The sequence below is a fragment of the Arachis hypogaea genome, chromosome 18 (assembly GCF_003086295.3).
Source record: "Arachis hypogaea cultivar Tifrunner chromosome 18, arahy.Tifrunner.gnm2.J5K5, whole genome shotgun sequence".
NCBI classification, from domain to species: domain Eukaryota; kingdom Viridiplantae; phylum Streptophyta; class Magnoliopsida; order Fabales; family Fabaceae; genus Arachis; species Arachis hypogaea.
In genome coordinates, this window is record NC_092053.1 from 121,108,685 (window position 1) to 121,136,487 (window position 27,803).

At 38.7% G+C, this 27,803-nt stretch overlaps 1 protein-coding gene across 4 annotated transcripts; it reads right to left on the reverse strand.

The window, feature by feature from the left end:
- Positions 1-9,575: 9,575 nt before the first annotated feature.
- Positions 9,576-13,416, reverse strand: LOC112770378 (lysM domain receptor-like kinase 3). 4 transcript variants are annotated; one of them, XR_011876649.1, is made up of 7 exons: positions 12,962-13,416; positions 12,611-12,786; positions 12,327-12,494; positions 12,054-12,232; positions 11,493-11,960; positions 10,969-11,390; positions 9,576-10,274 (listed from the first exon to the last, which is right to left on the reverse strand). XR_011876649.1 is itself a non-coding variant. In XM_072225784.1 (7 exons), exons 2-4 carry the CDS (start codon positions 12,734-12,736, stop codon positions 12,095-12,097), a joined length of 354 nt encoding a protein of 117 aa, XP_072081885.1. In that variant the 5' UTR covers positions 12,737-12,786; positions 12,962-13,416; the 3' UTR covers positions 9,576-10,274; positions 10,377-11,390; positions 11,493-11,544; positions 12,054-12,094. The 4 variants fall into 4 exon arrangements, 2 of the variants coding, with proteins under 2 accessions (XP_072081885.1, XP_072081884.1); XR_011876648.1 differs by having other exon boundaries at positions 10,377-11,390; XM_072225784.1 differs by having other exon boundaries at positions 10,377-11,390; positions 11,493-11,544; positions 12,405-12,494.
- Between the last annotated feature and the right edge of the window lie 14,387 nt (positions 13,417-27,803).

The following is a 27,803-nucleotide window of genomic DNA, read 5'->3' on the forward strand; positions in this document are numbered from 1 at the left end:
TATATCATACTAAATTTTATATAATTTTTTTAAATATAATTATTATCAAGCATGCTGTGACTACTACTCAATAAATCATGTATTAATCACATTATGATATGCATCAGAAGAATTGATATTACATGCAAATATAACCATCATCATCATCAAATAAATAAATCTAGTGACATATATATTATTAATATAAAAAATGGTCCAGTGGATAATTATTTTAAGAATATTTAGAGGATCCAATTTTAAATCTCACTCGTAACAAATTTTGAATTTTTATAACAAATCTAAATTCTGAAGTCCAATAACTTAACAAGTCCAACAACTTATCGTGATAAAAGACAGCATTTCTGTAACACCCTACTACACAGAAATTTACGCTTAAGTCGTAGAACAGAAGTAGTGTGGTGTTACGGACCTCTAATCAGAAAATACATATGTATAATAGTGGAGAAATATATTATACTAGGAGCCTTGAAAAACGGGTAACGCAAAATAAAAAAATTTAAAGAACAACACTCAGGAAATGGAATAACTTGCGTGCTAAGAAACCTAAAGGTCATAGACATGAATAAGCGAAAGAGTGAATAGAGAGCCAAGAAGACAGTGTAACTAGCTCCTGACTCAGCCTGCGAAGCCAAGGCTGGCCAGAGGATATATACATACATATACAAGTATCTCAAAATACCCAAAATACAGAAATAAAACCCTAACTCTCCTGTAACCTCTATGAGGGAAAAAATAATCAAGTTTCTTGGAGAAAAAGCTAAGTAGCTAAGTACACATATACATAAACTGATAATCTAAAAGAACCCAAGAACTACTCCGCTTCAGGAATCCAGACGCCTATCGAGTAGCCTCTCGACCTGCATCTGAAAACAACAACACAGTATGGGGTGAGAACCAGAGGTTCTCAGTATGGTAAAAGTGCCACACATATAAGATATAAGGCCCTGGGAATGCCAGAGGCAATCCTAGAACGCCGACACTTAGATTATTAAGCTTAAAAGTACTAAACAGAAACCATAAAAGGTGGTTTTCTAAGAGTATCTAACCCTAAAATAACTTAATCTTGAATCTAGTTTTACCGCCTTTCCTCCGTACCTTCATCTCCGACAAAATATCACAGATAAATAAACAGATAAAGGCAAACACAAGAAGGTTACAAGTACTGCAGGTAGCAAATATATATTTAACATAGTAAATGCAATTAGGCACACCCAGTTAATGCAAAAACAAGTAATTCAAGTAATATGCACATGATGCGTGCCTGCCCTATGGCCGATGAGTCTCATTTATCAGTTATCAAGCCAACCCGACAAGTCCGGTTTGCTAAACCTTTGGATTGTCCCCCGACATGCATCCCTAAGAGTCTATGCATAGCTTTTTCTCAAATAATCAATATTGCTCAATGGGGGTTAGCATTCCCGAAAATTTATAAGTGCTCGGTCACCTTTACGTCACAGGGTCAACAGAGTATCGAGTTTTCATCCTGATACACATGGTGGCAAGCCACGGTACTTAATCCAGGGAATCTCGTATCTCAGATCATTTAATTAATCAAGTCAAGTATTATACATAATCATTCATGACATTGCATATTCAATTCATCACTTTCTCAGCTTTACTTCACCTCCAAGTTATCCCCATTTCCTAGCTTCATCTAATTATCAGGTTTAATATTACTATTTATAACTAAAGGAATGAAAATAGAGGTTTAGAAGTTTGAAATAGAATTTAAATTCCAGAAAATCATGTTTGCTGGAAGAGGGGCCACGTGTACACGTGGAAGTGTAAAGATGCAGCTCGGGCGCGCGTCCCATTGTCATGCGTACGCGTAGGTAAAAACTTCATGTCACGCTTGCGCGTGGGTCATGCGTACGCGTGGACATGCTTGCTAACTCCTTATGTGTACGCATAGGACCAGTCGCGTATGCATCGCCAAAATCCCATGCCACGGGTATGCGTGGATGTACATTCTTTCAAAAAAACCAGATTCGGTAGCAAGCTGCAGAATTGGAAAGAAGGAAATCAGTTTTGAGTTCAAATCTTCCAACACCCATAACTTCTTCGATTTAAAATATTTTTCATCCGTTCTTCGAATATCATAAACTTCACGAACCCAATTTTCATTTTAAAACAAATTAGAAGCAAATTGAGGGTCCGGAAGGCAAGTTATGCCTTGCCGAAGTTCGGCGAAAAACCAACTTTTGCAAATTCTTCCAAACCTTATTTTCATTCAAGATTTCCATTCCTTTCATTACCAAACCAATAAACCAACAAAACTCAATAAAACTCTACATCATTCCATCAACCACCATTCAATATTATTACACAATTTGATATTTCAACAACTCCATCTTGCTTTCCTTCAATATACCTGTAATCATATGATCAATAATTCAACCATGTTTCCTTCTAACATCCATATAGTAACAATCTCCATCACATAATCAAAACACTAGACCAAACCAAACATGTTCATCATCGAGTTACTAAATATTAAATATACACCTGCATTCCAGCTCATCCTATAGTCATCTAGCCTAAGTTTTCACAGAACATTACATATTAAATGCACGAAATCTAAACCATACCTTGGTCGTTTTCCTCGTAGCGATCAAGGCAGCCTATTAATACAAGCACAGCCCTAAAAACCTCAACAAAACACTAGTATTTAGCTTCCTCCAAGTTTCAATATCCATAATTTCAAGCTCCAATTATTTATTCACAACCTAATACACATTCATAACACGTATATACCCAATTTAATACTAAAAACATAAATTCGGTAAAATTAAAATGGAATTATGGTATCCTCACCTTACCCAAGCCTCACATAAGCAAGAGTAAACGTTTTCCTCAAGCTAATTGGATCCTAAAACATCAAAGAGCAAAGAAATTCAATACCTCCACTTAATTTCTCAAAAATTGAGGAAGAAGAAGCTGAGGGTGAATAAGTAAATTACCAATAAAATTGTTCCAGTAGAAACATAGAGCTCAATGCGGTGGTCGCGTGATCACAAACGGTGCGACGATCGGAGCTCGGACGGAGGAGTTACGGCGTTTTGAAATCACTGTAAGGGTTCGGGGAATTTTTCTTTCTCTTCTCCCCTGTTATTGCCTTCAACGCTGCTTCAGCCAAAATGGGGAACAGAAGGGGCTTTGGTTCATTTAAAGGTTGGTCCGTTCGGGCCCACGGGCCCGGTTCTGACCCGATTCAACCGGTTTGGTCCGTTCGGTCCAATTTTGAACCGATTTCTTCGAAATTAATGTCAAAATTCTCGTTTCAATGAGCTCTATCCTAATTTAATATAATATTCGCATTTATAATTTTCTTTAATAAAGACTAATTTATTGACTAATTATTTACTAATTTAACGGGGTTTACATCCTACCTACCTAACAAAGAATTTTACCCTCAAAATTCAAATTCGGTTATCTGAAATGAGGCGTGGGTAGTCCATTCGCATACTCAGATTTTCTTGAAGCTTACCTCATCACTCGAAACATCCATCTCCTTTCATTTAAATTAACTTAGGTTGTAAAACATGAATTTGTTTTAAAAGCGTGTTTCAGAAGTTACGGATATGTGGAGTACGTCGAATAGATTCGAAAGGTACGACTGAAAATGATTTGGCATGTCATTGACCATCAATCCCCCTCCAAGAATTGAAATGAACCAAGTTATTGGGGTTTAACTTCTTAGTTTTTGATTGCTCGTCTGATTCGAGTTCGTTGAAGTAATCTTCAGAAATACATATCTTCTTCCTTCAAACTTGAGAAGTCTTCTTCTTAGATTCGCAAGACCTTCTTATCGGATTTTATAATGAGGATCTTAACTCAAATTTGCATAACCTTTTCTATGTCGTCTTGGCTATTAGATTCAGGAGCTAAAAATGTTTGATGCTCCAGTTTCAAATCAGTGTAGAGGCTTTCAGTGCATCGTAAAGTTTTACCTACTTTCTGATGTATATTCTCATTTAATATCTTCGATAAACAGTTTGCTTCGGTGGGCGGAATGGATTTGGGTTGACTGACCCATGATCACCTAACAACATTACTTCCTATCCTAGTCCTCGATAACTCCGTTTATAATTAGTAGCAATCCCTCTGTACTTTCATTGTGAATCCTTCTATGGTTACCACATCTCGGACGGCTCTTGATACTTGTTCCTTATCTTCGAACGTGTCAGATGTTCAGTCACATGCGTCACCACATTACCCATCGTTTTGGGTCCCTCAACCCTATCTTATCAAAATTGTGATACATTTTAACAATCCTCAGTCGAGTTAAAATCCGTTCTTGATGGCTTCAGACAATGGTTTGCATTCCCACTTTCTGCATTAGACATACTAATCTCTTCTTGTATTTTCGAATCCATTTCTTCATTCCTCCCTATCTCATTCTTTGTTTTCCTTGATCTTTTCTTGATTTTCCCTTTTGTTTACTAGATTTTGACATCCTCAGTCGCTCTCTATCGTCTTCTTATGCTTCCTGTATCTTGTCTTTGCCACATTTTAAGAACCTAAACCCATTTGATAATGCATCGCAACAATTTGAGTAGTTTATTTGGTTTGGGCATCACAAATACTGACACTAAGATTAATCTTTCTCTTCAAGATTCAAAAGCTTTATTCGCATTCAGACATTCACACAGATGGTGCATTGTAGCGCGTTAACTTACTCATAAGCATTACGGTCAGCAAGAATTTAAAGCTTCAAAATTTCTTTTGATGGTGCACACTTACATGTTTCACCTTCTGTGTCCAAAAGTCTTGCTCTAAGGAATCAACGTCTTGCTGGTTATAGCTAGGATTCATACGCGATACTAGTATAGGCTCAAGTTGGTTTTCAGAAAGACATTAAACTCGAAAGACGAATGGACAATACTAGCGGTGTTCATGAGAGATCACAAAGAAAATCTTGTATACGGTCAAACAGAATTGTACCAAAATAATGGAATGCACAAGAAGAAGAACCTAAGTGCATCCCAAGAAAAGAGTTCAAATTAAGGACCTTTGGTAGAAAGAACAGAGCGTATAGAGTCAAAGAAATCTCAGAAGGATACGGTCTGCGAATGAAAGCAATTCTATTCACCACAAGTTTTCAAGATTCAAAGATTACGTGATTATATCAAGATAAGTTTAGGATTATTCCAGAAGAGATAAGCTTCATGTAAGTAAGGAATAGGATTAGAAGAACGATGAATTCGGCCTTCCAAGAAGGAATTTAAGATAAAGTTTTCAAGGTAAGCTGTAAAAGAAATATTAGATTAAGTCGTGAAGGTTAGTTGGCGCACCATCACTCTCGTGTGGCATTTCCCATTGTTGTCCTTCCTTTTCACTTAACATAACCAGTACCTCCCACAGGAAAACTCCTGGTTGACTAGCTCTCTTTTCTGCTATTTCCTTTAACTACCTCCCATTTTTTTTTATCATGGTGCAATCGAAGTAAACCCGGCTTTCAGCACTAAGTCTATCGAAAGCTCACTTTCTTCCTAAGATGGAAATTCTGGTATACCTTCGAGAACTGTCTCGAAAACTTTCTCGTAGTAGGAATTCGGTTTCATCTTTACTGGCCTCTTAACAATTAACAACTTAAGGTCGAATTCGCTCTATTCTTCTTCCTCAAAGTTTCACCGTCACTGGATTCCAAATAATAACTCTGTGTTGCCCTCAACACTCTTGATTCTGTAGATATAATCCAACTTGCTTCCGCTACGACACTTTGATTCTTAACCTTCAAAAGCTTAACCGCTCCTCTAAGTTAACTAAATATCGCTCCGTCTCAACAACTAATAGTCTTTGACTACTCATCGACTTAGACCTCATGATTATTGAAGCTTGTCATGTGTCACGAATGAATATTACATATCAATGGTATGCAAGAAATTTAGAAATTCAACTGCTAGTTCGTGGTTACCTAGGGTTGGAGGATCAGATTCGGCTGCACCCGGGCGTTTCCTGTGTGGACAATCTCGAGCTATGTGCCCTGGCTTCCCACACTTGTAACATACACCTAGCCCAATCCTGCATGGTCTGTTTGGATGATACTTTGTGCATCTCGGGTAATTCAAATCTTTCGGTTGAGTACTAGTCTGCTCTTCTGAATCCTGTCTCTGACGGTTGCCGTTCCTCTGATCATTGTTCCGGCGCTAGGAATGTGAAGTGACATAACAACCCCTTTTGAAGCTTTGGCTCCGAGGTGTAATCTTTCCCTTTTTCTTTATAAAGGATTCCTGGTGATTACTCCTTGCTACCTCATTCCTTCTTGAGCTTTCTCCTGTTGCTTAACCCGTGTTAACTTGCTCCGGATAACCCATTGGTACCCCTGTACTCGAAACATTATTTCCACATTCATATGTGTTACTATCATCGTTGCCAGTCCTAGCTTGTGGTTCCATCCTATCCATCACTTGGCTGGTCGCAGTGACAACAGCACCGATGGCAGCGACAGCACTCATCATTACGGTCACAAAATCCATCAGACTACCTACCGGTATAGTTACCTCATTACCTCTCCGTCCCTGACCTCGATTACACCTACGACCGCGCCCACAAGATGTCATTTGGTTTCTGTTCACACCAAATCAAGGAATGAAAATAGAGGTTTAGAAGTTTGAAACAGAATTTAAAATCCAGAAAATCATGTTTGCTGGAAGAGGGGCCACGTGTACGCGTGGCTCACACATACGCGTCGGAGTGTAAAGATGCAGCTCGCACGCACGTCCCTTTGTCATGCGTATGCGTAAGTAAAAACTTCATGTCACGCGTGCGCATGGGCCATGCATACACGTGGACATGCTTGCTAACTCCTTATGCGTACGTATAGAACCAGTTGCGTACACATTGCCAAAATCCCATGCCATGCGTACGCGTGGATGTACATTCTTTCAAAAAGCCCAGATTCTGTAGCAAGCTGCAGAATTGGAAAGAAGGAAATTAGTTTTGAGTTCAAATCTTCCAACACCCATAACTTCTTCGATTTAAAATATTTTTCATCCGTTCTTCGAATGTCATAAACTTCACGAACCCAATTTTCATTTTAAAACAAATTAGAAGCAAATTAAGGGTCCGGAAGGCAAGTTATGCCTCGCCGAAGTTCGGCCAAAAACCAACTTTTGCAAATTCTTCCAACCCTTATTTTCATTCAAGATTTCCATTCCTTTCATTACCAAAACAATAAACCAACAAAACTCAATAAAACTCTACATCATTCCATCAACCACCATTCAATATTATTACACAATTTCATATTTCAACAACTGCATCTTGCTTTCCTTCAATATACCTGTAATCATATGATCAATAATTCAACCATGTTTTTTTCTAACATCCATATAGTAACAATCTCCATCACATAATCAAAACACCAAACCAAACCAAACATGTTCATCATCGATTTACTAAACATTAAATATACACCTGCATTCCAACTTATCTTATGATCATCTAGCTTAAGTTTTCACAGAATATTACATATTAAATGTACGAAACCTAAACCATACCTTGCCCGTTTTCGTCGTAGCGATCAAGGTAGCCTATTAATACAAGCACATCCCCAAAAACCTCAACAAAACACTAGTATTTAGCTTCCTCCAGGTTCCAATATCCACAATTTCAAGCTCCAATTATTTATTCACAACCTAATACACATTCATAACACGTATATACCCAATTTAATACTCAAAACATAAATTCGGTAAAATTAAAATGGAATTATGGTATTTTCACCTTACCCAAGCTTCACATAAGCAAGAGTAAATATTATTCTCAAGCTAATTGGATCCTAAAACATCAAAGAGCAAAGAAATTCAATACCTTCACTTAATTTCTTGGAAATTAAGGAAGAAGAAGCTGAGGGTGAATAAGTAATTTACCAATAAAATTGATCTGGTAGAAACATAGAGCTCGACGCGGTAGTCGTGTGCCCGTAAACGGTGCAACGATCGGAGCTCGGACGGAAGAGTTATGACGTTTTGAAATCACCGTAAGGGTTCGGGGAATTTTTCTTTCTCTTCTCCCTTGTTATTGCCTTCAACGTTGCTTCAGCCAAAATGGGGAAGAGAAGGGGCTTTAATTCATTTAAAAGTTGGTCCGGTTTGGACCCACGGGCCCGGTTTGGGCCCAGTTTAACTAGTTTGGCCCGTTTGGTCCAATCTTGGACCGATTTCTTCGAAATTAGTGTCAAAATTCTCATTTCGATGAGCTCTATCCAAATTTAAAATAATATTCACATTTCTAATTTTCTTTATTAAATAGTAATTTATTGACTAATTATTTACCAATTTAACGGGGTTTACAAGTTGAACCAAGCATTTAATATTATATAACAAACAAACATTCATTGAACTAATTCTTTAGTTCTTCTCTTCCACGTCTTCCCTTTCTCTTTTTTTTTTTTAAATTTTTTAATTAAAAAATAAAAAAATTTATGAAAATTATAAAAAATCACGACATTATAAAGAATAACTGCCACACAAATTCGAAAAATTCCTTTTGAGAGTATTAGTTATTATTCTCTCTTCTCAATGATGTGCTAATTTCAATTTCAGTTTCGATTTCGATGGTTTTCTTATTCTATAAATTTACAAAAATTATTTCTAATTTCAAAATTCGTACTATGCATTTTGCTTTTGAAAACAATGGATCAAAATAATCGAATAGTGATTGATTTTGAAATTGTCATTCATGAAATTAATAATTTATGTACTGCCAGCCATTGTCAATAATTCTTAATTCAAATTTGGGACTTCTAATTATTGAGCTATCAAATTAGGATGGAACCGTAGTGTCTATTGTGATTACTAGAATTGGTGACCCAAATTATACTTTTTGTGAACAGTGGTGTTCTCTTTATCAGAGAACAAATCAACTACTAATATAGTTAACTAATAAATTTTTTTAATAATTACAATACTACCAGACTAATTTATATATTAAAAAATTAGACCATAAATATAATAAAATTCTAACAGAAAACTTCAATATTATTGTAACGTAACAACTGCATATTAGAAGTACATGTCAAATTATATTAAGTTAGTCAGCGGCTAAATTAGTCATATCCGACAATCTAACGAATCAAATTACTAAATTATTGGTTTAATTGTTGGTTTTTTTAGTTCAAGCGATAAAACTAGTCAAAATTAAATAATTATATAACATTTTATTTTTTCTTATGATAAATGCAATGTTCTGAAAATCGGTTTACACAATAAGAGAAACGTTGAGCCGTCGGAAAAACGAATAAAATTTGACGGTAATTTAATTGTCATCGAATTTACCGTAAAAAACAATCAGACGGTATAAACTTCATCGTTAAATATTTATCGTTGGAATTTTTCGTCCGACGGTAATGTTGCGAGGAATTATCGGCTCGAAAAATCAATTGGTTACCGGTGGATTCTTTTGATGGTATTGTTGTCGCCAAAAAATATTGTTTCATGCACTATTACCGTTGGATTATTCCTACAGTAATTTTGACAGTAATGTCAATTTTTTATTTTTTTAAATTTAAAATAAATGGTCAATTTTAATTTTAAATTTAAATTTTTTTCAGACAATTAGTAGTCCATTCATGAATAATGAAAACTTTTTATTTAAAATAAATAATACAATGTTCAAATAAATTAAAAGTCAAGTACATCAAATAAGTACAATGAAACAATAACACGAAAAACTAATAACTACAGATTTAGGTAGTCATCAGCGTCCTCGTCGTCGATTCATTGGCCCTGAGTCGCCAGCGCAGAAGGCGGTGATGTCCGTATGCCACCAGTAGGTTCACTGCCACCAGCAAGGTCGATGCTAATGGTGCGCAACTTGGCCTGGTACACTTCCATCTGAGACTCCATATGTTGCACTCCCTCCAACGACTCCCTCCACTCTAGGGACTCCCTCCACTCTAGCTTGAGTTCATCCATAGATGTCATGCAGTTGAAGATCTCCTGATAGCTCTCTCGATAATCATTAAGCTCTTGAGCCTACTGTTGAAGGCTATGTTGGAGCTCCTGTATATGCAGCCTCAAATTCACACCTTCCTCAGGCTCAATGGCTCGACTGGAGGCGGAGCTTGATGACGGCCTCAACGTGGATGTGCCGAGGCTGCTGGCGAATAATAACCTCATCCTATATACGCAGTTCTTGTACGGCCTAAGGCATTCTCATGCCAAAACCGTATCGGGATTGACGGCTGCAGCTGCAAAGCCATCGATGACGTCTTTCCAACCTTGTTGAGACTGCTGAGTCGCAGCCTCTAGTCTCTCCGTGTAGGATTCCTGTGTAATTAACACAAGTTATTATGATTAGTACACCATTAGATATACAATTAATCTCTAATAATTTTATAGCAGAAGAAAATCAAATGTATGTTTACTCACATAATGGTCCTGAGACCGCTTATCAGCAAATGTCTCTTTATTCTCATTCACTGTGTGTGTGTGCTTGAATGTCTACGCCTTCTGAAAATCCTAGCTATTCTTAGCATGATATTGGGGAATCTTATTGCTATTACCCAAACAAGCATGAAACGTATGCTTGCGTATTCGTCCATAGGTCAAATCAGATATGTTATTATTGGAATAATTGTCGGAGACTTAAATGGTGGATATGCAAGCATGATAACTTATATGTTGTTCTATATCTCCATGAATCTAGAAACTTTTGCTTGCATTGTATTATTTGGTCTACGTAGCGATCCAACGACTTCGACTACACAAGTTACATTGAAATAATATGATTATGATGCTTAGGATTGATATGCAGAAGAATATAACTAAAGTTATTAACAAAATTAAAGTCACTTTACATACCAAGCTGACCTTCATCTTCATGAAGGTCGCTTAGCCGCCAGTATACTTGGCCGACCTAGCTGAGGCCCTATTAGCTTTGTTACAAATTTACAATTTTTACTCAAGGATAACATGGATTACTGATTTTACAATATGGTTTAAAAGTGATGTATTACTTCACCTGTTTTCCAGCAACTTGAAGGCTGTCTCAACCAGTGAGTGAATTGTTAGATTGTGCCTGTTAAATCCAACAGTACTAGAGAAAACATTGAAGCTTTCAAGCTCTGATGTGGTTTCTAATACACCTTCCAGCACCTTCTCCATTCCCATATGCTTGAAGGTATATATGTTTTTTACTTTGTCTTTCATCATCCAAATCTCAAACTTTATGGCAAACCTCCTTATCCTCAGCACCTTTGTTGCCGGATACTTGTGCTTCTTGAGAATATGTACTAGTATACTTGCCAGTTCAACTTCAGTGATTTTAGCTTCTTGAAATACATAGCTTGATTCCTGAGAGGACATGAATGTGAAAACATTTGCTGCTAATCCAACCATGACTTCTTGTAGCTTGTTTTCTTCTGATTTGATTGCCAGAAGTATCTGCAAAATTTAGCAATTTGTTAAAATTCAATCTGCATAGAAACATAATATGAAGTTCACATTCTGATAACACAAGACCATAATGATGAGAGTAAAACTTACTATAGGTGCTGCGGCCGTAAAAACCTTTAGCTGATTGAAGCATTCTGATCCGCTAAAGTAGAGATAACATTAAATTGGGTACAAAATATCATTAATATACAAAGTAGAGATGACCAAAATCAAAGGAAGATATCAATTTGAATCAAGAATGGAAAAAAATATGTCACTAGAGTAGAGATAACACTCACATCTGACATTATGCCCAACCCAAGAATCTATAAATTCATTCATGTCAAACCAAGTTCTTAGACATTCAGAATCTATAAATTGTATCAATCACAACTTTCATTGACTGATTTTATATTTTTTAATATTTACTGTTATGTTCTAAGACAATTAACAACTAAGTTCTTACACTGGAGGCATGTATCTAAATGTTCCCACAAGACGAGTATGAAGTGATAAAGAGCTTCCAACTTCCCTAAGTTTAGTTAGCCCAAAATTTGTAACTTGGTGAATTTCCAAAACCTTATTAGACAGTTTTAATATTAGTCTCATCAGAAAAAAAAAACAAAAATTGCAAAATAATGATTATTGCCAAGAATATTACAATGAACTAACCTTTTCACAAAAGTCTTTATATATTAATATGTTAGCAGGTTTCACATCACGGTGGATATAAACAGGAACAGTGTGTTCATGTATATATTCAAGTCCTCTTGCTGAATCCAGAGCAATTTGCACCCTTGTTGACCATGCCAAAGGTTCACTCCCTGGAATAATGTTACCAACATTGTCACCTGTACCATGCAAAATATTGGCCTAAGTTTCCATTTTCAATGTATTCATACACAAGAAAAGAGATCCCTCGATGCAATATCCAATCAAATGCACCTTAATTGTTCAGAGTCAAGTTGAGATTCACTGAATGCTATAGAAACTCGACCTTTTGGTGTAGAAGAAAGTAGTTACCAAATTCAAGTGATGATCATGTTTTAAGACCATCAACTCTGAAAGAAACTCTGTTGATGCTTGAACATCCATATTCTTAATTGCTGCTTTCTGCATAGAATAAATTTATGCATATAAAGAACTAAATAGTTAAAGATAATTTATTTTTCCTTTTAATTCTGGAAGATTATATAACATTATTAAAGATATAATTAGCTTGTTCTTACTTGGCATCTCAATTTTGCAAAATAGACAGCTCCAAATCTACCCTGACCAATTTTGTTATCAGAGCTGAAGTTATTTGTAGCCTTGGCTAGTTCTTGATAAAAGAATTCCATCAATTTTGCCGCCATAATGGCTGGAAGGCCAGAAGCACTAGCAGCATATTCACCACTACTAGATGCTTTACAAGGATAAGGAAGAAAGAAACAAAAAGTGTTATTATTATGAATTCATGATCACAACATAATTAATTCATTGAACATTTTAACATTGTGTCATAGTTAATATAACTTAATCAACTAGAAAGAAACAAATAGTAGATTAAGAAGCCTAGAATTTCAATAAAATACAGTTACCATCTTGGGTTGAACTTGATATAAAATCTTCTGTTGGAAATTTAATTTTTTCTTTTTCCTTCTGGAAATATCTAACACAAGCACAAATTAATAATGGCAGAACCCCACTTGTTCCAGCTATAGATATTCCAACAGCAACACCTTTAGCTAGACCTGTTTATATATAAAAATAATAAAAAAAATTAATAATTTAAGCTCAGTGGCAATGATTTCTTGTGTTATAGGCATCAATATAGCCAACTTTCTTTGAAGTTCAGAGAGCTAGACCTGTTCTGCAAGAAAAAAAAAGAAAAATGAGAGTTAAAAAAGGATAGAAACCAAACATGAAGCCACAAAAGTAAACCTAGTATTCTTCTCTTATTGTTGCTAGTTGCTACCCTCAATCACATTCACACCTTCCTCGGGAACTAATAATTCAGTTACACACTATATCATTTCGAATAAAATATAATTAATGACAACTATAATGTAGATTTGGTCCCTGCTTGAAATAATGAAAACGTTTGTATACACGATAGAAACGTTACTTATTTATGCAACATAACATAGTATTAATAGTTTAATTATATTCTTTTATTTTTGTTTAAACTAGTAGCTCATCTTATAAGCCTTACAGCTCGTAAGTCCCTTTTAACATACATGAATGAGGATTTCAAATCTTTTCAACCGCAAACTTGGTTTCTTTCAGTCAATGAAGTATTAAGTCCTTTTTTTTAAAGTAGCAGTCAAATCTCAACAACTAAGGTTCTTTTTCTTAAACAAGCATCAAAGTTCTTGTGAGCACGATCAATTGATCATCACCAAGTTTAGCTTCTACAAGGTACTCACCAATAGGTGAAATCAAGTTTACTTATTCAAAGATTTTTAATTTTTAATTCAATGTAAAAGCACTGGGAAATGTAATCCATTCTTGTTCTCATATGCCATTCTACTATACACAAATTGTAAAGAAGATCAAATGAGTTCATATGACAAATTCGCCAAAATAATATTTTGACATAAATCAGTGAAAGCACCAGATACATCCTTGACTATTTCATTTCAGCATTTTGGAATCTTTAGAATGGTACCCTAAAGTAAGTACTCTTTTCAAGAATTAATATGGATTCCCATAAGGTAACTATCAAAGATGACAATTATGATTTCCTGTTTTCTCTTCTATCCCTTTTCTTCCGAGGACACGGAGTGAAAGAGATATTACCGTCGGTTAGGAATTTCACACATAATTTCGTTGATAGTATAGTTCCTAACCAACAAATAATACTCAATCAAAATTTTAATTTGGTTTTCACAAGTACAAACCCCAATAAAAATAAATTGAAGTATTTAAACCTCGGGTCGTCTCACAAGGAATTGCAATGAAGTGCTCAATTATTGGCTATGAAGGAACAAGGGGGGTTTGATTTGGTAATTAACAAAAAAAAGTAAATGGCAAGAAAGTAAATGACAATTAACTAAATAAGAAAATGCAAAGAACTCTTGGCTAAGGCATGGGAATTTAGATCGTCATCCTTGTCTACAAACCATGTATTGACAATTATGAGGGACCAACCCATCAAGTCTACTTCAACGCTTGAAGTACGTCAAATAGGCTTGACCAACATTAACCATAAGTCCCAACCTAGCTATTAATTAGCTTAATAGTAGATTAGTGTCAATGGACATCAAATTAACCACTAAGGATTCTCAAATCATCAATTCAATGAGACCCTAATGACTCAAGGTCACTCAATTCCCTTAGCCTAGGCCAAGAGTATAGAAAACTACTCTAAAACTAGTGAAAACATTTTAACAAACACCTAGAGTGCAATAAAAGTAAATATCACAAAATGTAAGGACTAATGAAAACTATAACTAACATAAGCAAAAATTCAACAATTGCAATTAAGATAAACAATAAAAGACATGGAAACATGAAATTGCATTAAAATGGAATCAAAATCTACAAGAGAGTTCATGAACTAAAATTGGCAAAATAAAGAAATTAACAAGAGAAGTAAATGAACCAAGGTGCTAGAACAAATAAAAGTAAAGGAAGACTAAAATGAAACAAGATTAAAATATAGATCTAAAAAGAATTGAAATAAGAATCCTAAAATCTAGAGAGAGCAGAGAGCCTCTTTCTCTAGAATTCTATCCTAAAACATGATAAAAACTCTATACTATGACTACTCCCCCCCCATTCCCTTGCAATCCTTGGGTTCAAAAGCATCAGAAATGAGTTGGATTTGGGCCTCCTTGAGCTCAGAAATCGCCCCCAGCGTATTGCCTTTAGTGGAGTCACGTGTCGCTAGTCACGCGTACGCATGGGTCACGCGTATGCGTCAATGGCAAAATTCCTCTTCACGCGTGTGCGTGGGTGATGCGTGCGCGTCGCTGGCAAATCTCCTTCTCACACGTACGCGTGATTGACGCATGCGTGTGGCCTTAAGTTCAGCAAATCCTCAATTCTTCACGAATTCTCAATTTTTGCATGCTTTTTCTTCATTCCTTCAACCCAATCTTTGCCTTCTAATCCTGAAATCACTTAACAAATATATCAAGGCATCGAATAGAATTAAAGTGAATTAAAATTAGCGATTTAAAGGTGGTGCACGAATTGTAAATCACACTTTTCATAACTCGTACCACTAACCAGCAAGTGCACATGGTCGTCCAAGTAATACCTTACGTGAGTAAGGATCGATCCAACGGAGATTGCCGGCTTGAAGCAAGCTATGGTTATCTTGTAATTCTTAGTCAGGATATCAATGATAATTCTTAATTTCAATAGTAAAAAGTAAAAGAGCATCAAATAAATACTTGTTATGCAGTAATTGAGAACAGATTGAGGTTTTGGAGATGCTTCGTCTTCTGGATCTCTGCTTTTCTCCCATCTTCTTCTTCACACACGCAAGGATCCTTCCATGGCAAGCTGTATGTTGGTGGATCACCGTTGTCAATGGCTACCATCCGTCCTCTCAATGAAAAGGGTCCATGTACATGGCTAATCATCTGTCGGTTCTCACTTGTGTTGGAATAAGATCCATTGATCCTTTTGCGTCTGTCACTACGTCCAATACTTGTGAGTTTGAAGCTCGTCACAGTCATCCCTTCCCGGATCCTACTCAGAATACCACAGACAAGGTTTAGACGTTCCGGATCTCAGGGATGCTGCCAATTGATTCTAGCTTTTACCACAAAGACTCTGGATTAATGGATTTGAACGCTCTGTTGTCAGGAGAGGCAATCAAACTCCTGAACCAGGAGCCCAAGAGATATACACTCAAGCTATTACAGATAGAACGTAAGTGGTTGTCAGGCACGCGTTCATAGGTTGAGAATGATGATGAGTATCACGGATCATCACATTTTTCACGGTTAGGTACGAGTGAATATCTTAGAACAGAAACAAGCGTGTTGAATAGAAAATAGAAGTAATTGCATTAATTCATCGAGACACAGCAGAGCTCCTCACCCCCAATCATGGAGTTTAGAGACTCATGCTGTAGAGATACAATGTAAAACGTGAAAATGTCATGAGATGCAAAATAAATCTCTAAAAGTAGTTTTTATACTAAGCTAGTGACCTAGGTTTACAGAAATTAAGTAGACTAAGATAGATAGTGCAGAAATCCACTTCCGGGGCCCACTTGATGTGTGCTTGGGCTGAGCATTGAAGCTTCCATGTGTAGAGACATTTTTTGGAGTTAAACGCCAGGTTGTAGCCTATTTCTGGCGTTTAACTCTGGTTTGCAACCTGTTTCTGGCGTTTAACGCCAGAATAGGGTAAAGACTTGGCGTTAAACGCCAGTTTGCATTGTCAAAGCTTGAGCAAAGTATAAACAATTATATATTGCTGGAAAGCCCTGGATGTCTACTTTCTAACGCAATTAAGAGTGCACCAATCGGGCTTCTGTAGCTCCAGAAAATCCATTTCAAGTGCAAGGAGGTCAGAATCCAAAAGCATTTGTAGTCATTTTTCAGCCCCTGAATCAGATTTTTGCTCAGGTCCCTCAATTTCAGCCAGAAAATACCTGAAATCATAGAAAAATACACAAACTCATAGTAAAGTTCAGAAATATAATTTTTGCATAAAAACTATTAAAAATATACTAAAAAGTAGCTAGATCCTACTAAAAACTATATGAAAATACCCCCAAAAAGCATATAAAATATCCGCTCATCACAAGGCCTAAAATGCTTGTTTTTACTCTTCAGCACAAATTAGGAAAAATTCACAAAATCATGCTATTTCATTGAATAAATGTGAGAAAAGTTGATAAACTCTCCTAAATTCAACACAAGATAAACCACAAAATTGGGGTTTATCAAACCTCCCCACACTTAAACTAAGCATGTCCTCATGCTAAACCAAGAAAGACTAGAAATGGGGTACGAACATTTATTTAATGCAAATAAACTATATGAACCTATCTACATACATGCAACTAAATGAAAAATGATTCTACCTACTTGGTTAAAAGTAAATCAATTCTCCAAAAATATATATGAACAAGTAGGGCTAAGGTCATATGACGTTTCATAAACTCCACCAATTCAAATATCAAAAATGAGGTATTGATAAACCCCGATTTTGTGGTTTATCTTGTGCTTATTTTGGGAGATTTTATCAATATTTCTCACACTTATTCGCAAAAAATGCATGGTTTTGTGTTCACTTCCCAATATTGCTCCTTAATGAAAAACATGCTTATTTTGCCTTAAAATTGCCATATTTTAATTCTCTTCTATTGCCATTCGATGCCGTGATGTATTTGTTGAGTAATTTCAGGAATTATAGGGTAGGAATGACTTAGAAGAGAGGAAGAAAGCATGTACAAAAAGAGAGGAACATGAAGAATTGAGATCTTGGAAAAAGCAGCATCGGCGCGGCCGCGCACTCCACGCGCACGCGTGGATGAGGTTGGCTGGAAGCGGCGCGCAAGGATGGATGCATCCGTGCAGATCAGAAGATTCTTATCGACGTGCACGCGCACTTGGCGCGCACGCATGGATCGCAAAAGCAATCGGCGCGCACGCACGCATGGCGCGCCCGCGTGGGAAGCTGCACGTGACCTCATTAAAGAAAATCGTGCCTGGAGATTTCTGAGGCTCATGAAGCCCAATTTCAAGCTATTTCTGCTTGGAAAAGACCCAAGGATTCTAGGGGGGAAAGGGGGGGATCAATCATTTTACACTAAGACACAATTTTAGCTAGTTTTTGGTTCTTTTGTTATTCTAGAGAGAGAAACCCTTACTCCTCTCTACATCTAGTTTTAATTTGATCTTCCCTTGTTGATTTGTGAATTGGATCTTGTTAATTACTAGTTTTAATTGTTCAATTTGAATTCCTTAGTATAATTTTGATTATATCTTTTGATAGTTTATGAATTTTTGTCAATTGTCATTTTATACCCATTTCATGAATGTTGTGAATCTTGAATTGTGGATGTTGCATTGATGATTTCTATGTTTAATTTTGTTGTTTGGATAATTGTATGTTGATAATTGTTAGTGGGTACTTGTAGATTTCAATTTAATTGCTATTTTGATCATGTCTTTTGTTAATGCTTACCATGTGTTCGATGAATTGTTTACTTTGATTATGGAGTAGTCTTCTTCACTCTTGGCCTAGGCCAAGGGAATTGGGTAAACTTGAGTCATTGGGTCTCAATGAATTGGTGATTTGAGAACCCTTGGTGATCAATTTGATACTCATTGACGCCAACCCACTACTAATCTAATTAGTAGGTAGGTTGGGACTTATGGGTTGATGTGATCAAAGCCATTTGACGTACTTCAAGTCTAGGAGTAGATATTACGTACTTAAGACTTTTGGAAGTAGACTTAATGAGCTTGATTCCTCATAATTGTTAAGATATGGTTGTTAGACAAGGATGGTGACCCCAATTCCCATGCCTAGCTAATAGTTGCTTTTATTATTCATATTTGAAAACCAAAATTCTCAACTATTTGCCTTAGTTATAGTTGCTTGTTTGGTTTAGAATAGAATTATGTGGGATGTTACTTGTTCATTGGAATTGCTCATATTTTGCTTAGTTAATTGAATTAGTTTCTTGCAGTTTAAGATTACTTGCTTGTTAAGATTCCCGTTTTTTTTTCATGCTCATAACTCACAACCCCGGATTTCTAACCAATGTTGAAGCACATGTTTGCCCATTCCTTGTGAGACGACCCGAGGTTTGAATACTTCGGTTATTTCTATTGGGGTTGAACTTGTGACAACCAAATCCCTCTTCTAAATTTGATACCCGAGGATTGTTGTTGGTAGAGCTATACTTGCAACACGATTTTATTGAAGAAAATCTTTACCAATACACCCTTGGGGCACCATCAAAATTTTTGGCGTCGTTGCCGGGGAATGGTTGCAACATATGCCTTGATATTGGTTATGTGAATATGTGAATATTGTAGATAGTTCACTTCTTTCAATACTTAGCTATAGTTTAGATTTCTTTTGCATTTGTGCTATGACTCTCAAGTTTGATGACTCGGTCTCAACCAAATTCTAGCTTAGCCGATTTTGATCCCGAGATTGAAAGAACTTTGTTACATACTCAGAAAGCTAGACGGCGGTTGGACTATATGCCTAGTACTTTGGCCTCTCTTGAGGAAAATACCGAATCACTAGACGTCACCGAGAGTGACTTGGAGTCCGCTACTACCTATTCTTCTGTTGGCACTACTAATACATCTTTGCATCCTACAGGTGAGCCACACATGGCGGAGCCACGCCGGATCACTTTGCATGAGCAAGGAGCTCCGGATATCATACTTCAACCGTTGCAAGCAAGGTACCCTAACCTTGATCCAAACTTCGAGTTGAAGAGTAGGTTGATAAATCTACTTCCTAAGTATCATGGGTTGCCGGGTCAAGACCCCATCCGACATTTGAAGGATTTTCAAGTTGCTTGTTCTATGGCTCGAAGGCACGGAGCCGATGAGGTGGCTATCATGGTTTTTGCCTTCCCTTTCTCTCTTGAAGGGCAAGCAAAGACATGATTTTATTCGCTACCGGATGAGATTGTGACTAATTGGGATTTCTTGAGAAGAGAGTTTCTTGATAAGTTCTTCCCACCGGAGAAGACCGACTACATCCGGAAAGAGATTTCGGGTATAATGCAAAGAGACCAAGAGAGTTTGTACGAGTATTGGTCTCGGTTCAAGAGGCTATTGGAGTCATGTCCACACCACGGAATGACCACTCACTTGCTCATTAGCTACTTTACCAGAGGTCTTTGTGCGGAAGATAGAAGATTGCTCACTGCTTCTAGTGGTGGTTCCCTTTCGAAAAACAAGACGGAGGGAGAAGCTTGGAATTTGATAAAGGATGTTGCCTAAGCTACACAACACACAAGGGTGAGAAGTAATCCTCTCAAGGGTGTGGTAGAACCATCCCCTTTCCGAATCAAGTCTAGCCAAAGCACTTAGGGATATGACCATCATCCTTACACAAATCCAAAAGGATCAAAAGGAATACTACTCCATCCAAGCCATCCAAGCCCCACCTCCGGTTGCTCAACTTGAAGGCCCTCCTAGAATTTGTGGTTTGTGCTCTAGCACCACACATTACACTGACCAATGCCATCAAATTCAAGAGGAACATGCTCTTTTGGTGGCCAATGTGAATTACAACAACCGTCCATCCTACCCTCCTCAAGGTCAAAATAATTACCATCAAGGTGGTAATCAACATCAAGGGTGGAGGGATAATGCACAAGGAAGCAATCAAAACCAAAGGTGGAACAACTCTCCTTCTTATTACTACAACAACCAATCTCCATCCCAACACCAACTACCAAGCCAACCAAAGCCACTCCAACCAAAACCAAAACAACTACACCAAGTACTAAGCACCACACCATAGATAACAAAATCAAAACCAAACTCCTCCATCCTCCAACAATCAAGTTGATGAGCTTAGAGCCGCCATGGAAAAACGAGATGAGAGCAACAAGGCTCAATTCGATGCCTTGAATACTCAATTGGCTAACCTCACCAACATGCTTTCAAAGATGAACATGTCAAACGAACCACCAACCCCCAATAACAACACCAACCAACCCTCAAGTTCCTCTAACCTTCCATCCCAATTCCAACCAAACCCAAGAGGCGGTCTCAACGCCATCACTCTACGGTCGGGGACTACATTAGAGGAGATACCTCCAAGGGTCATGGGAGATATTCATGAGGAAGAGGTAGTTGTTGAAGCTCCACATGAAGAAGAGGTGGTAGACAAAAGGCATGAGGAAGAAGGAGTAAACCTCAAGGAACCCAAGAGGAAAGCTATAGTGGATGAGTCCATTCCTATCCCATTTCCTTCCATGGTGAAGAAGGCGAAGAAAACACCGGAATTTGATTTGAACATGCTTCAAGTGTTCAAAAAGGTTGAGGTAACCATACCACTTCTTGATGCTATTCAACAAATTCCAAAGTATGCAAAATTTTTGAAAGACTTGTGTACACACAAGGATAGGATAGGAGAATTGGAGACATTATCCTTGGGTAGTTCAATTTCTTCCTTGATGGAACCTATTCCAAGAAAATGTGGTGACCCTGGACCGTGCTTAGTGTCTTGTTATATTGGTGGACACACTTTTCATGATTGTATGTGTGACTTGGGAGCTTGTGTAAGCATCATGCCACTTTCTATCTATGTGCGGTTGAATTTAGCTCCATTAAAGAAGTCGGCGGCGAGGTTCGCCTTAGCCGATAAAAGTGTGATCACAGTGATAGAAATAGCGGAAGATGTACTCATGGCAATTAAGGATTTGGTTTTTTCGGTCGACTTTTACATCCTTGAAATGCCTCCAGCAGAAAATAGAAGCTCATCCTCCGTTCTACTTGGTAGACCCTTCCTTAAAACCTCCAAATTCAAGTTGGATGCCTTCACCGGCATATATTCCTTTGGGGTTGGAGACAAGATTATCAAGTTTAATTTAGAGGAAGCCATGAAACATCCTCCCGAATAACATTCCGTGCTCCGATGTGATGTAATTGATGAAGTGGTAGCGAAAGTGCAAGAAGAAGACCATGACAAGTTGTGCTACCCCATTGTTGAGGAAACGGATGACCAAGGGGATGGAAATGAGGAAGTTGTCAAGAATGAGCCCCATGAGCTTGATGAAAAGGAACCTCATCTTGAGACAAAAAGTGAACTGAAGCCCCTTCCATCTCATTTGAAGTATGCTTTCTTAGAGGATAACCAAGGGTTTCCGGTCATTATTGCTAGTGAGCTCTCAAGTGAAGAAGAGGAAAAGCTCCTAGATGTTCTAAGAAAGTACAAGAAAGCAATAGGATGGAGCCTAGCGAATATTGTGGGAATTGACCCCCGCAAATGCATGCATAGGATATTTCTCCAAGATGGAGCTAGGCCGGTTAGGCAACCGCAAAGGAGGCTCAACCCAACCATCCTCGATGTAGTGAAGAAAGATGTCACCAGATTACTAGAAGTGGATATCATATACCCAATCTCTGACAGTGAGTGGGTGAGCCTAGTCCAGGTTGTCCCCAAGAAGTTGGGCATCACAACGGTCAAGAAGGACGACAGTGAAATGGTCACTAAAAGAGTACAAAATGCGTAGCGAGTATGTATTGACTACAGAAGATTGAACACCGCTACACGGAAGGACCATTACCCCTTACCCTTCATCGATCAGATGCTAGACCGCTTGGCAGGTAAATCTCACTACTGCTTTCTTGATGGATTTACTGGTTACTTCCAGATTCACATTGCTCCTGAAGATCAAGAGAAGACCACATTTACTTGTCCGTTTGGCACCTTTGCCTATAAAAGGATGCCATTTAGACTATGTAATGCACCCGCTACCTTTCAACGGTGCATGACGAGTGTCTTCTCCGATCTAATAGAGAATTGTCTGGAAGTCTTTATGGATGACTTCAGCGTTTATGGTACTTCATTTGATTGTTGTTTAGAGAACTTGGCCAAGGTCCTAGCTAGATGTGTTGACATTAACCTTGTCTTAAATTTTAAAAAATGTCACTTTATGGTACAACAAGGTATAGTGTTAGGACATGTAGTATCTCATGAAGGCATTTCTGTAGACCCGGCCAAGGTCGATGTTATCACCACTTTGCCTCACCCCTCATCCGTGAGGGAGTCCGCTCGTTTTTGGGACATGCAGGTTTTTATAGGCGCTTTATCAAAGATTTCAGCAAGATTGCTTTGCCATTGTCGCGCCTACTCCAAAAAGATGTGGATTTTGAGTTTGACAGTGAATGTGTGAAAGCTTTTGAAGAGCTAAAGAGAGTTCTTACCACGGCACCCATTGTGCGAGGCCCCAACTGGACGTTTCCATTTGAGATAATGTGCGATGCGTCAAACCATGCTGTAGGTGCCGCACTTGCACAGCGCGATGGTAAACTCCCTTATGTCATTGCTTACTCTTCTAAGACACTAGATACAGCACAATACAACTATACCACTACTGAAAAATAACTCCTAGCTATTGTTCATGCTTTAGATAAATTCAGATCTTATTTGCTAGGTTCAAAGATAGTGGTATACACGGAACATGCAGCTTTAAAGTACTTATTGACAAAGAATGAGTCAAAGCCTAGACTCATACGTTGGATTTTGCTTTTGCAAGAATTCGACATTGAGATTAGGGACCGGAGTGGATCTCAAAACCTGGTTGCGGATCATTTAAGCCGCATTGAGAATTTAAAAATTGATCCATTTCCGATCAATGACTCATTCCCATTGGATAGTTTGCATGCTGTGTCGGATAGCTTTCCTTGGTTTGCCCCAATGGCGAACTACTTGGTTGCGAAAATTTTCCCTCCCAACCTTTCGAAAAACCAAAGGGATAAGTTGAGGAATGATTCCAAATACTATATTTGGGATGACCCTCACTTATGGAAGAGGAGCGTGGACCAAGTAATTCGAAGATGTGTCCCGGAATCTGAATTCCAACCAATCATTGAAGCTTGCCATTCGTTCGAATGTGGTGGCCACTTTGGCCCACAAAGGACCGCTAAAAAAGTGTTGGATTGTGGATTCTGGTGGCCAACCTTATTCAAGGATGCTAACCGGTTATGTATGTCTTGCCATCAGTGTCAGAGGTTAGGAAATGCATCCCAAAGGGATGAAATGCCTCAGCAGCCTATGTTATTCTGTGAGATATTTGATGTATGGGGCATTGACTTTATGGGACCGTTTCCCAACTCTAGTGGGTATCTGTATATTCTGTTATCAGTTGACTACGTGTCAAAGTGGGTAGAGGCCATACCTACCCGCCTTGACGACACCAATGCCGTTGTTTCTTTCATTAGGAATCACATTGTATACCGTTATGGGTCGCCACAAGCAATCGTGAGTGACCAAAAATCCCACTTTTGTAACAGGAAGGTAGAAGCATTGCTCAAGCGCTATGGAGTGTCACATAAGGTTGCTACTGCTTATCATCCACAAACAAATGGACAAGCAGAAGTGTCCAACCGGGAAATCAAGAGAATCTTGGAGAAAGTGATCAATCCGCAAAGAAAGGATTGGAGCTTCTGGTTAGGAGATGCACTATGGGCGTATAGAACGGCCTACAAGACTCCGATAGGGATGAGTCCCTTCCAGATCATCTATGGTAAGGCATGCCACCTTCTGGTGGAGATTGAGCATCGAGCCTACTAGGCGGTAAAGCAGTGTAACATGGATTTAGCCAAGGCGGGTGAAGCTAGGAAGTTACAATTAGAAGAGCTTGAGTGTTTGAGGAACGAGTCATATGAGAATGCCCGAATCTACAAGGAAAAGACTAAAGCATTCCATGACTATCACATCCGGAAAAAGGACTTTCAAGAAGGTGATGAGGTCCTCCTCTACAAATCAAGGCTCTGATTTATGCCTGGCAAGCTCCGCTCTAGATGGGAAGGACCTCTCAAGGTGAAGGAGATAAAGCCCTACGGAGTGGTGGAATTGTTTGATCCCAAGAGTGAAGCAACTTTCAAGGTGAATGGACATAGAGTGAAGAAGTATCATGGTTGCAAGCCCCCAAAAGAGCTAGAGGTGTACCTATTGGAAGATGCACCAAGGAGAGAGGAAGCTTAAGAAAAGGACCGTCCAACTTAAGGACGTTAAAGAAAAGTGCTTGGTGGGAGGCACCCCACCGTGGTAAGATCTTCCTTGTTTATACCATCTTGTTTGTATCCTTAATTTCTTGTGAATTTTGTGATCTCTTGATGATTGATTGAGTGCATAGGAATGCTAGCTTTGTTGATTTTGTTGGATAGATAGGATGTTCATATAGATAGGATGTGAAAAAAGATAAAGAAAACAAAAAAGTTCTTTGAAAGAGGGCACCGACGTGCTAGCGCACAGTGCGCGCGCGCCGGTAGTGCAATTCCACCTCTTGGGCCAAATATCCAAGAGTCATGCCCACTTCGTGCCCAACTCGCGCCAGGCACCCACGCGTTCGCGTACTTGCCGCCTGTGCGCATCATTACAATTTAACCATCGACGCGCAAGCGCACGGTGCGCGCGCGCGCCGATGGTGATATGTGGACTCTCTGGTACAAAAACCAGAGAGTTGTGCCACAATTGGGCCAACCTTATGCCAAAACTGATGCGTCCGTGCATTGTATGCGTCTGCGCCAGTCGCGAAATATCTCAAGCACGCATCGGCGCAAAGTGTGCATCCGCGCGCCTGCCTCACTGAGCCACTCTGGTACAAAAACCAGAGACTTGAGCCAATTTCGTGCCACTTCTGTGCCTGAGGCACAACTTCCCGCGCGCGCACGCCATTGACGCGCACGTGTCCTCTGCTAGTACCCTCACCGACGCGCCAGCGCACCTTGCGCGCGCGTGCCGGTTGCGCGAATCAGTTTTATAACTTCGCGCCTTGTTCTGTTTTCTTTCTCTCAACCCCTTTTCTTTCTTAGTTTCTTTTCCTTCTTCCTCCATCATTTCCCTCCTCTACTTCTTCTTCCACAATCCACCACCACTGTCTCCGGCCACTCACCGGTGACAACCACCTTTTCCGGTGGCACTACACTTCTCCTATTTTCTTTCTCATCTTCACAAAAGAAGATTCAACCTTGTTCCTTCATACTTTTCAAGGTTTCACTTCTTCTATTTCTCTTCTTCTATTTTCCTTTGCATTATTTCTTCTAGTTAGATGCTTCTTATTGCTTTACTTAGTTTCTCTTTTACTTGCATGATGATGTTTCTTGCTTTTTGTTTGCTTACTTTTCCTTTTTCCTTATTTCTCCATGGATGTTGAATTTGAGCTTAATTTGCGTTAATAGATCTTTTGTCATTCTTTTCCTTATCTTTGCCATTGTGTGATGTTTATGTGATGATTGATGTTCCATTTTGAGCTTTGAATTGGTTTGGTATCTCATAATTGCTCATTGCTTGATTATTGCACGCCAAGTGTTCGAGGAAATGCATATATACCATTTTGATTCATTTTAGTCATACACTTTCAAATTGGTGCTCCCTCCTCATTCACTTGCTTTCTCTTAAATGCATTGAGTCTACTTTGTGTGCTTAAAGTTTATACTTGCCAATTAGATATTAATTGAACATGACTTGCTCTTTATTATGGATGCTTGAGATTACTCTTCTCATGCCATTGCATGCTTTACTTCCTCTTGCATCCCATGCCAAGTGTTATGACCCTTGCTTTTATATTAACCATGGGCACTACAATTCACTTGCATGTTCTTGTCAAATTGATTCTTGGGTTTAATATTTTCCTTCCTTCCCTTCCTTTTTAGGATGGCCACCAAGAAAGGCAAGGGGATAGCTTCAAGAAAACTGGCCACAAAAAGGGCACCCCAAAGGTCAAACTCTAAGGCGCGCTCTTCATTAGGAGCCAAACCCCTATCTAAGAAAGGGAAGACACCCGCTCCTATTGATGAGAATGAAAAGGGCAAACCGGCGAAAGATTCTTCAAGGTTCCCCAACCGCTTCTGTGAGCTTATGTTCCCCTCCATAGCTTTAAGGAACTGTCATCCTGAGCATCTACTCGTTCCGCCGGACAAGGTTGCCCCTTATATTCTGCCCCGCATTGAACAGCGAGGATGGGAGTTTCTTTTCAGGAAACCAAGGGAAATCAACCTCTCTTGGGTGGAAGAATTCTACACTAACTACCATCTTCCCTCTCTTCAATTGGTATACATGCGCCGCAAGCAAGTCTCAGTTTCAGAAGAGGCTATTCAGCAAGTGCTTAATGTCTTACCAGTGCCAAGTGACATGGATGGCTACCAAGAAGTCTTACGTCAGCGAGAAAAATTTGGATTCAATTGGGACTCGATCCTCCGAGTCATCGCTGAGCTAGAGACATTTTGGATCCAAGGTCAACTCCGGATGAGGCCTAAGTCCATTGACACTCGTTCACTCACTGTAGAAGCGAGAGCTTGGGCCCAGATCCTATCTCACGGTGTGCTACCTAGCACCCACAAGTCGTCCTTCACGGTGGATCTCGCCTTGCTTGTTTGGTGTGTTCTCACGGAGAGGCCGGTGAACATTCCGTTTCTTGTCAAGCAAGCAATGAGTCAAGTCCACGTCCGGGGTAATTTGCCATTTCCAGCATTGGTGTCTGACTTAGTTGCTGCTGCGGGTGTTTCTTGGGAAGCCAAGGACAAAAAGATCATAGTTCCGGCTAAGGGCGATGTGGTCCCAAGCGAAAAATACCTACACCTTCCCATGAACAAACCAAGCCTCAACATGACCCCGCCACTCCTTTTTCCTTCTAGCTCATCATCACCACCACTGAGATCCACACATCAAAGGATAGAAGATCTTCACCGGAAGCTTGATAGATATGAGCGGCGCAACCACCACCGATACACTTACATCAAGAAGCTTCTGGGTTGTGTTACC